This window comes from Salvelinus namaycush, chromosome 16 (assembly GCF_016432855.1).
Source record: "Salvelinus namaycush isolate Seneca chromosome 16, SaNama_1.0, whole genome shotgun sequence".
Lineage (NCBI taxonomy): Eukaryota > Metazoa > Chordata > Actinopteri > Salmoniformes > Salmonidae > Salvelinus > Salvelinus namaycush.
This window is the reverse complement of record NC_052322.1, coordinates 19,412,413-19,429,015: the sequence shown is the minus strand read 5'-3', so window position 1 is coordinate 19,429,015 and position 16,603 is coordinate 19,412,413. Positions and strand designations below refer to the sequence as shown.

The 16,603-nt window shown below is 39.8% G+C and overlaps 2 protein-coding genes across 2 annotated transcripts; both read left to right on the top strand.

Annotated features, from left to right (window-relative positions):
* Positions 1–112: 112 nt before the first annotated feature.
* On the top strand, positions 113–10,736 carry LOC120060681 (solute carrier family 13 member 3-like). The gene is made up of 13 exons (XM_039010080.1): positions 113–399; positions 1,024–1,289; positions 1,486–1,649; positions 3,886–3,946; positions 4,057–4,236; positions 4,579–4,704; positions 4,901–4,993; positions 5,287–5,391; positions 5,511–5,608; positions 9,121–9,233; positions 9,458–9,619; positions 10,287–10,424; positions 10,540–10,736. The coding sequence occupies exons 1-13, from the start codon at positions 283–285 to the stop codon at positions 10,723–10,725; spliced, it is 1,809 nt and encodes a 602-aa protein (XP_038866008.1). The 5' UTR covers positions 113–282; the 3' UTR covers positions 10,726–10,736.
* Positions 10,737–13,020: 2,284 nt separating this feature from the next.
* On the top strand, positions 13,021–15,096 carry LOC120061542 (osteoclast stimulatory transmembrane protein). The gene is made up of 3 exons (XM_039011460.1): positions 13,021–13,064; positions 13,544–14,558; positions 14,716–15,096. The coding sequence occupies exons 1-3, from the start codon at positions 13,021–13,023 to the stop codon at positions 15,094–15,096; spliced, it is 1,440 nt and encodes a 479-aa protein (XP_038867388.1).
* Positions 15,097–16,603: the final 1,507 nt, after the last annotated feature.

Below are 16,603 nucleotides of genomic sequence, written 5' to 3'. Positions count from 1 at the left end.
TTTGCAGGGAGGAACCAGACAACCAGACTGCTGGAATGCTTTGCATTTAGGTTGTTATCAGTAAAACAAAATAAATCATCTGCCCGATGGGACAACCACAGAACAGGCTCAATTTGCGCACATCCACAATAACTTGAACAACGCGTTAGGAGTTAAACTGTAAGCCAATAGTTAAGCTTCTCCAAGAGTGCAAAAACAACAAAGTCAAGGTAATAAAAGAGATAGAGGCGTCAAGTTCTGCTCTAAAGCGACACATAACGAGCTTCAACGCTCATATTCGACATGGAAATGGAAACCATATCAACATTCGCTAAGAAACTTTGGTGTGTCAAGAAACAACTCATTCTTTTCCTCACTCCACTTATTCTTCTCCCGTTACTTTTTGGGCTACCGGAAAAGGTACGTGGTTATTGGAAGATGCACAAATATTCTTACTGTAACCATTTATTCGTCTAATTTACAAGAAGAAGTAGATTCAACTTTATAAGTTATACCTTAACCAAATTGCTAAACTATATCAAGCCTAAAACTGATATTATCATTAATATCCACACCTGCCTTTAATTTAAACCCGAACACCCTTTAACCTGATATCTGTTGGTCTTCACTGAAATTAGAATCAGGATCCTAAGAAGTGTCCCATTAGATTAAAACCTACAATTCTATACTTTTGATCTGTTTTAGGTTGATCATGTTATTCCAGTATATAGGACATGGCCCTGCTCCATCATATATCTAAAAACACAATCCTTACATCCATAACTTGGCTTTCCTCCATTCCCCCTCTTAATCATAACCATAGCCCAATCTGAGCCCTAACCCAATTACTAATAACTTCAAAGACTTCTTTATTTACAATTCTCCCCTAATTTTGCAAATCCAGTCACATAAAAAGTACATTCCTTGTACATTTGTCTTTCCACAGCATGATACAAACATGAATTACATAGATCACCTTTGTAAATGGTACAGTTGGCTTTTCCTCTTGAGTGTTCACCAACATGTCTCTGTTATGTTTTGCAGGAGGGGAAATGTCTGTACGTGGTGCTTCTAATGGCTGTGTTCTGGTGCACAGAGACACTTCCCTTAGCTGTCACTGCCATGCTACCTGTTTGCCTCTTTCCAACCATGGGAATTCTTCCATCCAAAAAAGTCTGCCCTCAGTACTTCCTCGATACCAATTTTCTCTTTCTCAGTGGTCTTGTTATGGCATCAGCTATTGAGGAATGGGGTCTGCATCGCAGAATAGCTCTGAAAGTTCTTAAGATTGTTGGAGTCAAACCAGCCTGGTGAGAAGACTATATCGCCATATACAACAGTAATAAATTAATCATAATTTATATTTTGGGATTATTTTCCATTATCTTATATGAATGCCCTGCATATGGCAAAATATAGCCTACATAATCATATTATCAGAAATATTAAATGTATTGATGTGTCACTCCACTTACTCCTGACCCATGTGTACATCTCTCTGTGCAGGTTGATTTTGGGAATGATGATCACCTCTGCCTTCCTGTCCATGTGGCTCAGTAACACCGCAACAACGGCCATGATGCTTCCCATTGCTAACGCCATCCTGGAGAGTCTCTTTGGAGACCTGGCCACTCTGAAGGAAAACTGTAAGGTGAAAGACGAGACAGAGGGTGAGTTGCTGTGTAGGGTTTCTCCAACTGTCCCATATACACTACCGGTCAAAAGTTTTAGAACACCTACTCATTTAATGTTTTTTCTTTATGTTTACTATTTTCTACATTGTAGAATAATAGTGAAGACCTCAAAACTATGAAATAACACGTATGGAATTATGTAGTAACCAAAAAAGTGTTAAACAAATCAAAATATATTTTATATTTGAGATTCTTCAAATAGACACTCTTTGCCTTGATGACAGCTTTAAACACTTTTGGCATTTTCTCAACCAGCTTCATGAGGTAGTCACCTGGAATGCATTTCATTTAACAGGTGTGCATTGTTAAAAGTTCATTTGTGGAATTTCTTTCCTTCTTAATGCATTTGAGCCAATCAGTTGTGTTGTGACAAGGTAGGGGGTATACAGAGATAGCCCAATTTGGTAAAAGACCAAGTCCATATTATGGCAAGAACAGCTCAAATAAGCAAAGATAAATGACAGTACATCATTACTTTAAGACATAAAGGTCAGTCAATACGGAAAATTTCAAGAAAGTTTCTTCAAGTGCAGTCGCAAAACCAATCAAGCGCTATGATGAAACTGGCTCTCATTAGGAATGACATAGGAATGGAAGACCCAAAGTTACCTCTGCTGCAGAGAATAAGTTCATTGGAGTTACCAGCCTCAGAAATTGCAGCCCAAATAAATGCTTCACAGAATTCAAGTAACAGACACATCTCAACATCAGCTGTTCAGAGGAGACTGGGTGAATCAGGCCTTCATGGTCAAATTGCTACAAAGAAACCACTACTAAAGGACACCAATAATAAGAAGAAACTCCCTTGGGCCAAGAAACACGAGCAATGGACATTAGACCAGTGGAAATTTGTCCTTTGTTCTGAAGTCCAAATTGAAGATCTTTGGTTCCAACCACCGTGTCTTTGTGAGACGCGGTGTGGGTGAACGGATTATCTCTGCATGTGTATTTCCCACCGTAAAGCATGGAGGAGGAGGTGTTATGGTGTGTGATTTTTTTGCTGGTGACACTGTCTGTGATTTATTTAGAATTCAAGGCACACTTAACCAGCATGGCTACCACAGCATTCTGCAGCGATACGCCATCCCATCTGGTTTGGGCTTAGTGGTACTATCATTTGTTATTCAACAGGACAATGACCCAACACACCTCCAGGCTGTGTAAGGTCTATTTGACCAAGAAGGAGAGTGATGGAGTGCTGACTCAGATGTCCTGGCCTCCACAATCCCCCGACCTCAAACACATTGAGATGGTTTGGGTTGAGTCGGACCGCAGAGTGAAGGAAAAGCAGCCAACAAGTGCTCAGCATATGTGGGAACTCCTTCAAGACTGTTGGAAAAGCATTCCAAGTGAAGCTGGTTGAGAGAATGCCAAGAGTTTGCAAAGCTGTCATCAAGGCAAAGGGTGGCTACTTTGAAGAATCTCAGATATAAAACATATTTTGATTTGTTTAACACTTTTTTGGTGACTACATAATTCCATATGTGTTATTTCATAGTTTTGATGTCTTCACTATTATTATACAATGTATAAAATGGTAAAATAAAGAAAAACCCTTAAAAGAGTAGGTGTACAAAAACTTTTGACCGGTAGTGTACATCGAGTGAAAAGATAAAAAATATTAAGTAGCCAAGCCAGGACAACAAAAAAAAAAATCGACACTGTAATGCAAATTGTTTGTAGTGCTTACAAAAACAAACATAGTATACTTCAACTTTCTAAAGCTAAGAGTGATATTTCTTTTTTTACAACTACCTGTTCTATCACATTGCCTTCGGTGCACGACATGTCAATATTCAAATGATAATTGATTAAACATATTAGCTGCCTTTCAAGTCATATATTAAATATGACAAAGGCCTAAAGACAACCTATTTAGAAAACTGGAACTCACAGGCTTTGATGAGAAATGTTTAAATATCTCTGTTATAGCTTGTCTCATTCATTCTATAGCTATGGATATTGTAGCATCACAGTAATTGGTTCATGGGAAACTTGTTGATTCTCAGCAGAGGCCGTTTTTTTATTTTTTATTTAGCCTTTATTTACACTTAGATGACCCCCTAAATCGCGTTCAAATTGGTCTTCAATATGGAATTGTTATGACATCTAAGCCTGTCCTTAAAAAATATATATTTTGTAATTTGTCACCGCAGAGTAAACAATGGAGAGAATAACCCTAACACAACCTGTTCACTTCAACATCCATCAGGTCAAGCACGAGTAAAGCTGCATGCACTGCCCTCTGAAAAACAGATATTGTCTATAGACGGGTAAGAAAGCAAACATAAACAAACTGAACAATTGAAGCTCTCATGTTGTTAGAATAGGATTCATGGTTATCGTGTAGCTTTTACTAATGTTGGTATAATTATATCTTAAGACCTGATCGGATGGAGCGTTCAGATGGGAGTACTGCAGAGGAGATCAGGACAGAGTCAGAGTACCAGATGAAGGTGTGGAAAGGCTTCCTGATATGTATCCCGTACGCTGCCAGTATCGGAGGGACTGCCACCCTGACAGGCACTGCACCAAACCTCATCCTCATTGGACAACTTAAGAGGTACCCAAGTTGAAGATTTGGCTGATCTCACTTTCTCCTACTGCATCTGAACATACCCTCTTATAGACCTCACAGGCCCATCAGATAGAGCAATAATAATCTTTAAGGTGAGGGTTTTGTACAACGTACAAACTTTTAACCATTATGAAAATATATGAGACAAGTGACACAGGTACTGGGATGTTTCAGACATTGTAGAACTTCAGACGTCCCTCTTAAAGGCCTGTTAGGATTTAACTGGCAAATAGCTGGGTACGAATAACATGTTACATTAAGACTATAAAATACTACTTTTTTCATGTTTGCTGTACCGTTTTTGACAGTTGCTTCTTTGTGTTCTAGTTACTTCCCCGAGTGCGACTTGATCAATTTTGGCTCTTGGTTTGCATTCGCATTTCCTCTCATGGTGTTCTTCCTCATCTTGGGATGGCTATGGATTTCTTTCCTCTACGGGGGCTTGAATACACGGTATGATGGTGAAATCAGATCTAAGTACAGCACCTCATCAGTGTAATATAAAAATGTGACCATAGATGATTACATGTGGCAGTCTGGTAGAGTTATAGGATTTTTTACTGTACACTTTTTGAAGTAGTATGGAGTAATACATTCTTCTACCTGTCAGATATTTCCACATTATTTTCATACTATTTTTTGTGTTCAGGTTGTGTGTGAAGAAACAGGACGAAAGAGCACAAGCAGAGGCGAAGGCTGAGGCCGTGATTGATGAAGACTACAGAAAACTAGGCCCCATAAAGTAAGGACATATCTCTAGACTAAATCACAGGCAACATGCTCCAGTCTTAAATCATGCCCTACACCAGGGGTGGCTAATTCTAGTTTAGGAGGGCCACATTGTTCACATGTTTTAGATTGTTTATTTCAATCAGTGTGTTAATGCTGGGATGGAACAAAATGCCTGCTGCAGCCCTCCAGGACTAAAGATGACTACCCTTGTTCTAGACCCTACCCTTGTTCTAGACCCTCTGGACTATATGTCGGTGGTAATGTAGAATTCCTAAGACAATCATTTCCTATCTTCCATTTTAGTTTTGCAGAAGGAGCCATCGCATTCTTTTTCATTTTGTTTGCCGTTCTCCTGTTTACAAGAGATCCTAAATTTGTAACTGGATGGTCCACGTTTTTCAACAAAGGGTAAGAGAGACAAGCTGACAATCCACTGCCCATTAACTAGGAAATGTCTGTATAATTCACTGGAGGCTTGAGGAAACCAGCTGCTTCATTCCTCTTCTTTGATTCTCTTCCTGCTGCAGGTATGTGTCAGATGCGACCACTGGAGTGATCATTGTGTCAATCCTATTCTTCTTCCCTTCCCAAAAGCCCTCTCTTAGCTGGTGGTTTGATTCTCAAGGTCAGTACCAGAAAGGATATGTCCAAATAATGAGAAATACATTTTTAGAATATGTAGATTGAAAATACCACTGTCTCAAATCATACAGCCTTTCTGTACTGATATAGAGAAAACGGTATATTTTCAAATCAAAAGATTAGATGGAGTGAAGCAGCTGTATACATTGCATTCGGAAAGAATTCAGATCCCTTGACTTTTTCCCACATTTTGTTAGGTTACAGCCTTATTCCAAAATTGATTAAATAGTTCAATCTACACATAATATCCCATCATAACAAAACAGAAACAGGTTTTTAGCCATTTTTGCAAAAAATGAAATATCAAATTTACATAAGTATTCAGACCCTTTACTCAGTACTTTGTTGAAGTACCTTTGGCAGCGATTGCAGCCTCGAATCTTCTTGGGTATGATGCTACAAGCTTGGCACACCTGTATTTGGGGAGTTTCTCCCATTCTTCTCTGTTTCCTCTCAAGCTCTGTCAGTTTGGATGGGGAGCGTCGCTGCACAGCTATTTTCAGGTCTTTCCAGAGATGTTCGATCGGGTTCAAGTCCGGGCTCTGGCTGGGCCACTCAAGGACATTCAGAGACTTGTCCCCGAAGCCACTCCTACGTTGTCTTGTCTGTGTACTTAGGGTCGTTGTCCAGTTGTATGGTGAACCTGAGGTCCTGAGCGCTCTGGAGCAGGTTTTCATCAAGGATCTCTCTGTACTTTTCTCCGTTCATCTTTCCCTTGATCTTGACTAGTCTCCCAGTCCCTGCCACTGAAAAACATCCTCACAGCATGATGCTGCCACCACCATGCTTCACCGTAGGGATGGTGCCAGGTTTCCTCCAGACGTGACGCTTGGCATTCATGCCAAAGAGTTCAATCTTGGTTTCATTACACTAGAGAATCTTGTTTCTCATGGTCTGAGGTGCCTTTAAGTGCCTTTTGGCAAACTCCAACCCAGCTGTCATGTGCCTTTTACTGAGGAGTTGGTTCCGTCCGGCCACTCTACCAAAAGGCTTGATTGGTGGAGTGCTGCAGAGATGGTTGTCCTTCTGGAAGGTTCTCCCATCTCCACAGAGGAACTCTGGAGCTCTGTCAGAGTGACCATCTGGTTCTTGGTGGTCCCAAACTTCTACCATTTAAGAATGATGGAGTCCACTGGGTTCTTGGGGACCTTCAATGCTGCAGAAATGTTTTGGTACCCTTCCCCAGATCTGTGCCTCGACACAATCCTGTCTCGGAGCTCTTTGGACAATTTCTTAGACCTCATGGCTTGTTTTTTGCTCTGACATGCACTGTCAACTGTGGGACCTTATATAAACAGGTGTGTGCCTTTCCAAATCATGTCCAATCAATTTAATTTACCACAGGTGGACTCCAATCAAGTTGTAGAAACATCTCAAGGATGATCAATGGAAACAGGATGCACCAGAGCTCAATTTCAAATCTTATAGCAAAGGGTTCTGAATACTTATGTAAATAAGTACATTTTTAATACTAACCTGTTTTCTCTTTGTCATTATGGGGTATTGTGTGTAGATTGAGGAGTATTTTATTTAATACATTTTAGAATAAGGCTGTAACGTAACAAAATGTGAAAAAAGGGAAGGAGTCTGAATACTTTCCAAATGCACTGTAGATGCACTGTAGATGCACTGTAGATGCACTGTAGATGCTCTGTGGATGCACTGTAGATGCTCTGTAGATGCACTATAGATGCTCTGTAGATGCACTGTAGATGCTCTGTAGATGCACTGTTGATCCACTGTAGATGCACTGTAGATGCACTGTAGATGCACTGTAGATGCTCTGTAGATGCACTGTAGATGCTCTGTAGATGCACTGTAGATGCACTGTAGATGCACTGTAGATGCACTGTAGATGCTCTGTAGATGCACTGTAGATCCACTGTAGATGCACTGTAGATGCACTGTAGATGCTCTGTAGATGCACTGTAGATGCTCTGTAGATGCACTGTAGATGCTCTGTAGATGCACTGTAGATCCACTGTAGATGCACTGTAGATGCACTGTAGATCTGGGTTTTTAAAGTCACATTATTATTCAGTCATGCCTCACCAGACATAAATTACAGTAACATTGACTCCTATTAAGGCAGAATATTTTTTTTGTAATTTCATTAATCCATTTCTGAAGCAGAACTTGTATTGGCTCGGTTGTAAGGTACTGTAAATAACCTGAGGAATGTTAATGACGTAGATTAGTGAGTCTGAGCAGAGTCCCGTCGTGAGGTAAGACTGTCGCCCCTTATTATTAATCCCTCAAAAATGTGTTGCCACACTTTGGTTTGCTCTGTGTACTTTGCTCTGTGTTCACCCACTGGTTTAACATAGCACACAACTTCTTATGCAACAGAAATACCAGTGTTTTCATTTTCTACCCTCATATTTTTCCAGCGAGACTAGAATATGTATATGTTTGACATTGAGCTCTTTAATGTTCTTAATTAAAAACTATTTTGAGTAGGTATGTTAAGAATTTGCCTGTGAAATAATAGTTATCTTTCAGTCAGTTCACTCTTTACAACAAAAGCGCATCTCCCATAGTGATGTTGTACCTCGTTCCCTCCCTTCAGGGAACAGTAGTTATATTCAGAACTTTATGTTTTGCCGGGCAAAACATTTAACTTATTGACAAATGAAAAATGTCCAGCAGAGCGGTACCCGAGACAGAAACAAAACCCCAACCAGCCTTATTTTGTCCCCTAAGTGGGTCCTCAGATCCTCAAAAGGTTCTACAGCTGCACCATCAAGAGCGGGTTGCATCACTGCCTGGTATGGCAACTGCTCGGCCTCCGACCGCACGACACTGCAGAGGGTAGTGCGTACGGCCCAGCACATCACTGGGGCCAAGCTTCCTGCCATCCACAACCTCTATACTAGGCTGTGTCAGAGGAAGGCCCTAAAAATTGTCAAAGACTCCAGCCACCCTAGTCATAGACTGTTCTCTCTGCTACCGCACGGCAAGCGGTACCGGAGCGCCAAGCCATAAGACTCCTGAACATCTAATTAAATGGCTACCCAGACTATTTGCATTGCCCCCCCCCCCCCCCCCCCACTCCCTCTCTTTTACGCTGCTGCTACTATCTATTTTTATTTATGCATAGTCACTTTAATAACTCTACCTACATGTACATATTACCTCAATTACCTCAACTAACCGGTGCCACCGCACATTGACTCTGTACCGGTGCCCCCTGTATATAGCCTCGCTACTGTTATTTTACTGCTGCTCTTTAATTATTTGTTACTTTTATTTTTTTATTTAATCTGCATTGTTGGTTAACAGTTTATAAATCTACACCTGTTGTATTTGGCACATGTGACAAATCAAATTTGATTTGATAACCGTTACTTTGACCCCTAACCCCTAGCTGCAGCTCTTTCTTTATTGCCTCTTTTCAAAGCCCCTTGCAGGTTAGATATTCTGATATTTCAGTGGTTGACCTGGATTTGTCTGTTGGGCAGAGGTCGATTTCATACCCTGTCATGTTTTCCACAGCACCAAATACTCCATATGTTCCTCTCCTATCATGGAAGAAAGCACAGGAATGTGTCCCATGGAATATCATTCTGTTGCTGGGTGGAGGCTTTGCCATGGCCAAGGGATGTGAGGTAAAACCATATCATTTACATATAGAATCATTAAGCCTTATGATCTCTATGGGTAAACCCCTTTCATGTTTAATGGTGCACACCATAGATATGAAATCCCTTTAACTCATATTCTCATTTGTGTACATTCTAATAGCTGTTGTGTGGTGATTTCTATACTTTTTGACCTATTTCTGCTACTACTGAGTCAAGGACTGTCTTGATGCTCTGTCCCTGTGGTGTAGGAGTCAGGACTGGCGGCGTGGATAGGAGCCTACCTCCAGCCTATTGCCCAGGTCCCCCCTGCTGTGGCCGTCATGTTTATCACAGCTTTCCTGGCCTGCTTCACAGAGTTCGCCAGCAATACCGCCACCATTATCATATTCCTGCCCGTCATTGCTGAACTGGTGAGCTGTCATCTACCATATGACATGACCACAACACTCAACATTTAGTTAGATGTTTCCATTATTAAGAATGAAGTACCCTGTGGGTATGAAGAGGTCGACTAGAAAACACTCAATTTGAAGAAAGGTGTATTTTGTGTGTAGTATTTTTGAATACCCATGTGAACTACCATAAAGCCTTGAACGCCACTGTATTACTAATAGATAATGGGGAAGTTGATGCTCTCTACTCTAATCTCCCACAGCAATTGACTTTTTTACTGTTTGTCATGGGGTTAACAGATTTGTCAGTGTAGCACCATGGCTGTTTGGTCTGTTGGACATTAACTACAGTTATCAGTAACCAGTTGTCTTCGTCTGTCTGTGCCAATGTCTTACAGTGTTATTAAATCTAAGCAATAGTATCACCCACCCAGTATCATCCAGTATCACCATGACAAGTGCACCCTAGTTACTTATCTTCAGCGACATTTCTAAGCCAAATACGTTACTAAGAATTTGGAATATCGTTGCCACTTATTGAATGTGATGTGGATTCACACACTCTTTGTTCATTTGTGTTACTTGTGTTAATCTGCAAAAAACTGTTTCAAAGTATTATTATTCTCCATTAACACAATATTTCTGCAAAATAATATCAATGACTGTGTTTGTCTCCCCTCTACAGGCTATGTTTGTCAAGGTGAATCCTCTTTACTTCATGATACCTGCGACAACAGGATGTTCATTTGCCTTCATGTTGCCAGTCTCCACCCCTCCCAACTCCATTGCCTTTGCATCTGGCCATCTTTTGGTGAAGGACATGGTAAGATCCTCACGCCAATATACTATGTGACCATATTTCAGACTGTTCTTAAACTTAAACATACTCTATCCTAGTAGATAGATGATTTACATCTGTTTGGTTTCTCTATTCCCAGGTGAAAACGGGCTTTGTGATGAACATTTTGGGCATTTTATCAGTTTCTCTGGCCATGAACACTTGGGGTCGTGCCATGTTCAGTTTGGAGACTTATCCAGACTGGGCTCGTCCAGTCAACATGTCCAGTACTGTCACAGATATACAGTTCCCCCCCGTCCCACCTTTCAACCTTACTAGTTTGTGATACACTACATACCGTAGATCTGAAGCTTATCCAATACAAAGTATTACATGGTATTATATAGTAAATACTTGAGCAGCATTTCTGAATATGTACAAAAGTCAACTATAGATTTGGGGAGCATTAGCTGTTACTTTAAGTTATTTAGCCTATGGTGTGATGGCTATACCATGTTGCTAATGTACTGTACACTTCTAGATTTTGCCATTTGCCTACTGTATACTATATGAGTTTAGATTTTTTTTGTTCAGGCTCTCATTGTGCTCTACTTCCTCTGTCGTGTAGATTATACTAAGTTCTATCAGCTAATTTTCTTGCTTGTCACATGCCACGAACCCCTGGTCTCCCAGATGTGTCCAATGTTATGTCCTGGTTTGTTTTAGGTCCCCATGCCAAGTTTCCATTTGAAGTTAATTTGTTTGGGCAGGGCAGGGGGTGACAGAATAGACAGTGGTTGGTCTGTCTGTTGTTACATTCTCTTCCACAGTTATACAACAAGTCGTGTCGGACACCGTTTTTGTCCAGACACCGGTGATGTCTGTGTCATCATTCTGTCGCTATGCTTGCTGAAATGACTTGCATCTTAGTGACCTCTGCTGGTCAGTGTGCCACTTTGCGAGTGTCCGTCTCATTCGTCACTGTAACATTCCCTAGATAGTGTTTGTGAGGATAATCCTTATTGATTAGGGTGTTAGCAGTCTGCTTGATGATAATAGACCCAATCCATTTCATCACACTGAACGCTCATCCTCCAAGTCCGCCACCTACTAGTAAATCACACTTGAACTCGATCCCCCATTGATCTTTAGTTGTATAATCTGTGACTGTCTTGACGCACAACAGGAGTTTGTGAATTATTCATGAAAAATACTTACCTAGCCCATGGGGTCACTGGCTGCACATGTTTTAACACATTCTAAGTTACACACAGAAGGTCATTTTTACTTTTCATCATGTCTTTAAAATCCAGAAATCATGATTTTCTGATCTTATTTCATTTGAAGTAATCATTAGAAATGTGGTACGTGGAAATCTGATTAACAATTTTCTACCATAGTTTGTATTTTGTGTAGTACGTTTAGGTTTATCAATGCACATTTTGTAGCTTTGTTATTTTCTTCATACTGCTGTTGTACCAAATAAAACTCAACAGCAAATGTGTTCTTTTCTTTTTTCGTCAATCCATGGAATTGGTATATTTAGCTGATGTCAGTGAGCAGGCACCAACAGACATGCCACACAGTAATATATACTACAGAGCAACTCAAACCATGAGATAATATTCAGACGGGGGCCATGCCACTATAGTCCTTTTTAGTTTTAATCATTGACCCAGGTGACACAGCATAATATGTATTGGAATCAAGTCTCATTCAACAGCCTGATAGCACCACACAAGATACCCAATAAGCCAAATGAGGCAAACAAACAAGCGAACAACACATTTGAAAGAAGGTTGCATTGAAATTTGGTTGGAACACAATTTCTACATGTGTCTGGAACCAAGCAGTGATATTTTGGCCCCTGTGTCTCTAAAGAATGGTGAAGGGCTGTACATTCCTTATAGTGTCTATTTGGTGATGTAAAGTCCCAAGGTCTGGCACATGGTTAACTCAGCAGAACTCTGAAGTAGTTACTCAGTGTAAGAGAGGAAGGGTCATTGGTGGAGGCGCCAATAAATGAGACAAACTACAACAGAACACAATGACACTTTGTTAAAAAAGTAACACAGTACACACATTAAAAAGAAGAACTTGTTGGAAAAGGAACACAACATTTTGGAAAAGGAAGTTTAACAAGTCGTACCACAACATGAAACTGCTCAACCAATCAAATATACTTATTAATTGACTGTAATACAAAGGGAAATTAAAAAAGCCCCAGCTAAACATTTTATTTTGGAAAACTCGTACAATTGCTCACATGCTCATAGTTTCCCAGATCATAGCAATCCCCCCTCCTATTAGTCAGTAGTAGTATGACCTCGCACAGGGTTATGTTTCGACCTCTAAATAGTATACCACAATGCTCATATAGAACCTTTTAACTTACCAATACTTCCCTAAATGATTAGTCACCAAGTATTGCATGTTCCATCATGTGTTGATTTGTTATGCCTGTCAATGTCAGTGAGTGTGTGTCAGCATGTGAGTATGAGCAAGAGCCCTTCTGTCCCCTTTGGGAACCGTCTTACACATCTATGTGGCAGTGACTGTGTATGATAAGTTCCTGTATCAAACTTCACAGTTACCACCATCAGACAACTGTGTAACTTCACATGCACTGTTACCAAGGAGAATGAAGAGCATTACTGAATGCATGGGCTTTGGCTTTTCATTGAGGTAGGTGTTCATTTTCAGTCTTTTGAGTGAAAGAGACATTAGGTTATTGGACAGCTATTTATGAGATGATTTAAGGAATTAATGTAAAATGTATATTATTTTCACAGTGAATTGTGCTAGGCCCTTGTGAATTTAAGAAAGCTGGCTTATTAAAGTGTTAATTACACAATAATAAGCTATTCTGCTCTTGTATAATGTTGATATTAAAACAATACATGATGATAGTCAGAATGGTGGATATTGCAGTTTGATCAAATTCACAGCCTAGTTAGAATAGTGCAATTCTAAAATGTGTTTCATGTTTAGTCTATTCTAATAAGCCATTTACTTTATGTTCGTATTCTTACCTTATATTATTTCTTATTGTTGTTGCATTGTTGAGGAGCCTGCAAGTAAGCACTTAGTTTGATGGTGTATGCCATGTGTATACTGTACATACAACTAATAAAACTTGAATTCACACAATCATTGGTTTTCAGGCAAGAACCTTGGGGTGCCATAAAGACCACTCTAGAGTATCTGTGGGATGTTTACTCAAAGCCGACCCAGGCTGCCAAGGAGGTCCTGACGTTACTTTCTATGTGTTTCATTATCGCCATGGTGACTGGTAGTCTCCTCTACCATTGGATGACAGAGATCCTGAGATATGACAGTGGTACTTCCAGCACTGCTGCCTGCATCTATAGCGTGGCCATCCTTTTCCTCTCGTTCCTCTGTCATCCTCTCCGTTGTGTGCTAACTATGATCTTGCCCACTCTGGGCACCAAACAGGGGCGCAAGCTGATCATTTCCACCTCTGTGATTGTGTTAGTGTTGAGCATCATCCTTAACATAACCGTTAACATGGGAGTGGTGATGCACGTTTTAAAGTGCACCTCTGAAGGTTTTGTCCACTCTCTTTTAAACTCATCTGAGCTGTTTCAAGAAGCAAAGAGAGATCTTGTTAGAGAGACTATCAAAGTGAAACAGGAAGAACTGAATATTGTTAACAGATTGAGTAAATTTGATCATTTTACACACATTGATGTGTCAAAGGTCAAAAATACATTTGTTACTGTAAGCAAGCAGATTGAGAGTGACTTTTCACGTGCCAATAAACTGCTGGAGGATTATAAACTTCTGTCAAACAGGATTCTGGCGGCCATCTTTCTAATCTACCTGATAGTTGAATCAGCCTACTACCTGAAGTCATATGTCATTTCAGTTAAGTTTGACAACGTTTACATCACAAGACAGTTGCTGCAAAAAGCATCTGATGATGGAATCCAGATAGAGCCAACTAACTTGAAAAATATGGTCAATTCCACAAGTTGTAAAATAACAAAACAGGAATTTACCAGATGTCTTGCTCCCATGGTAGTGGTGACTTTGTATTTAATTGTTATTATCTTCATAATGGTTTTGGATCACATTGTGTACCATCTAGTTACAGTGAGTGTGCCTTGGCTGCAGGATGTTCCAGCTACATCTGTCAGCATAGCTGTGAAATATAAGGTAGGTCAATATTGATACAGTACTTTTCTATATAAGGTCGTGCACATCACAGAACATAATGTGACATTATATAATGTGTAGCCTTGAGATCAATGATGATATAGAAATTGAATAACACAGTGGACAAATGGGGACTGGATTCTCTTTTCTCTGACAGATTCACCTGCGCTTTCCAGGTCTATGTATTATCCCAGCTATCTGTAGGGATACAGAACTGGCAAACTTCCACAAGCAGTATGACTGGACATTTAGCCCAGAGGCTTTACACTGTGATATTGAGCCCTCTGCACCAGACCTGAGAGTTAGGGTCTTCCTGGGACTACTCTGTCTGGTGAGCTACATCATGGTGTTGCTGGAGGTCTACGCCAGGCGCATCCGCAGAAAAGTGTCTGCATCCTTCTTCAAAACGCAGGAGGAAAAAAGAATTAATTTCTTATTGAAGAAGATACAGGCGAAACAGGACACAAGAGAAAACAATATATTTTTCATCGAAGCTGTGAATGAGACCAGCGTTCACACAAACCAAAACGTAATTTGAAGCTTATCTTGCTGTCATTATATGTAGTTTAGGGAGACCTCTGCTTTTAATACGTTCACTGCTCCTCTTGAGTTATTGCCGTTATAATAGATTTATTTTAGAATTGGAGAAAACCTTCCTCAGTCTCCCCAGCAGTCAGCTGAGAGAATTTGTTGATTCGATTTGTCCATATTTTCAGATTGAACTGATTCTGCAATATACAAATGAAAAACATGGAATAAAAAATGTAACTTCAAAGTGATACAAGCATGCTTATCCCTGTGTTAAAATACAATTGATGAATTCAGTGCCAACATCCTGCTCTCCATGAGGCAAAGGGCCTGTTGAGAACAGGACAGGGCATCCTGTTACTGAGTCACAGTCATATGACCTTTCTCCTGGTCGTGGAGCACCCCTTTTACCCCCACACTGCCTCGTCTCAACAACACTCATGAAACCATGTTTGTAGGCTTAATGAAGAAATAAATACCATATAACAGATAATCACAAGCGTTTTCACTCAATGTTTTATATTGTGAAAGGTTGATGCTTTTAAAGAATTTGATAAAAATGGCTTTGAGTTCCCTTTTAAAATAAAACTACTTTTTACTCCATGTAAGGAACAGGACCGTTAATTACTTTGTTTCTTACTGCAAGGGAGAACTCCACAATCAACAGACGACTAGGTGACACCTAGCCCCACCAGGTGTCCCTAACACTAAGTGCATTTGAGAAGTTTTTATGGCACAAAAAGGCTATGAAAATACTCATAACAAGGAGCATAAAACAAACTCATTGAAAATCTGTGTCAACAAACTATTTGTCCAATTCAATTAATTAGACTCAGATGAATGTTCAGAGGGCAACTATTGTGACACATAGTCGTGTCATGTGTGGGCCTTCTGAATGTTATTACAAATGAATGAATATAATCATGCTTTAAAATGTGCATAACAATCACTATTATTATTTTAGTCTTTTGGTATTATACTGTTTATTATTTCTGGTCAATGATGGATTAGATCGTGTAAAACTCATTTTCATATGACACCTAAAACTTAAACTCTATCTGAGAGCAAAAACAGTTTCTGTACCTCTGTGATTTATATATATATATTTTTTGTCATACCACAAAAATGCTTCAGCGTTTTTAGCAGCACACTGCTTTCAACTCCCAGAAGGCATCAGAAGGCACTTTTAGTGAGAGTATTATTAGAACGCCTGTTCATCTATTTCTTTATCCAGCCATTTTGTCCGTCTTCTTTTTTCTTCATGTTTACCCCATAATTCAAGACTATGTGTCTAATATTTTATGCTTTGTTGCTGTGAGGCCTGGAACAAAATGTATAATTCATATAATTTCTCTTCACATAAATCTTTGGTTCTGTACCAAAATAAAAGGTTAATAAATGGTATAATATCTTGCCTGTAACTTGATCTCTTGAATCTAATCCAAGCTAGCATAGAAATTGAATGTCATTAATGAAGCATCATGTAAAAGTAAGACCAGCTTTGTCAAATGGGGTGA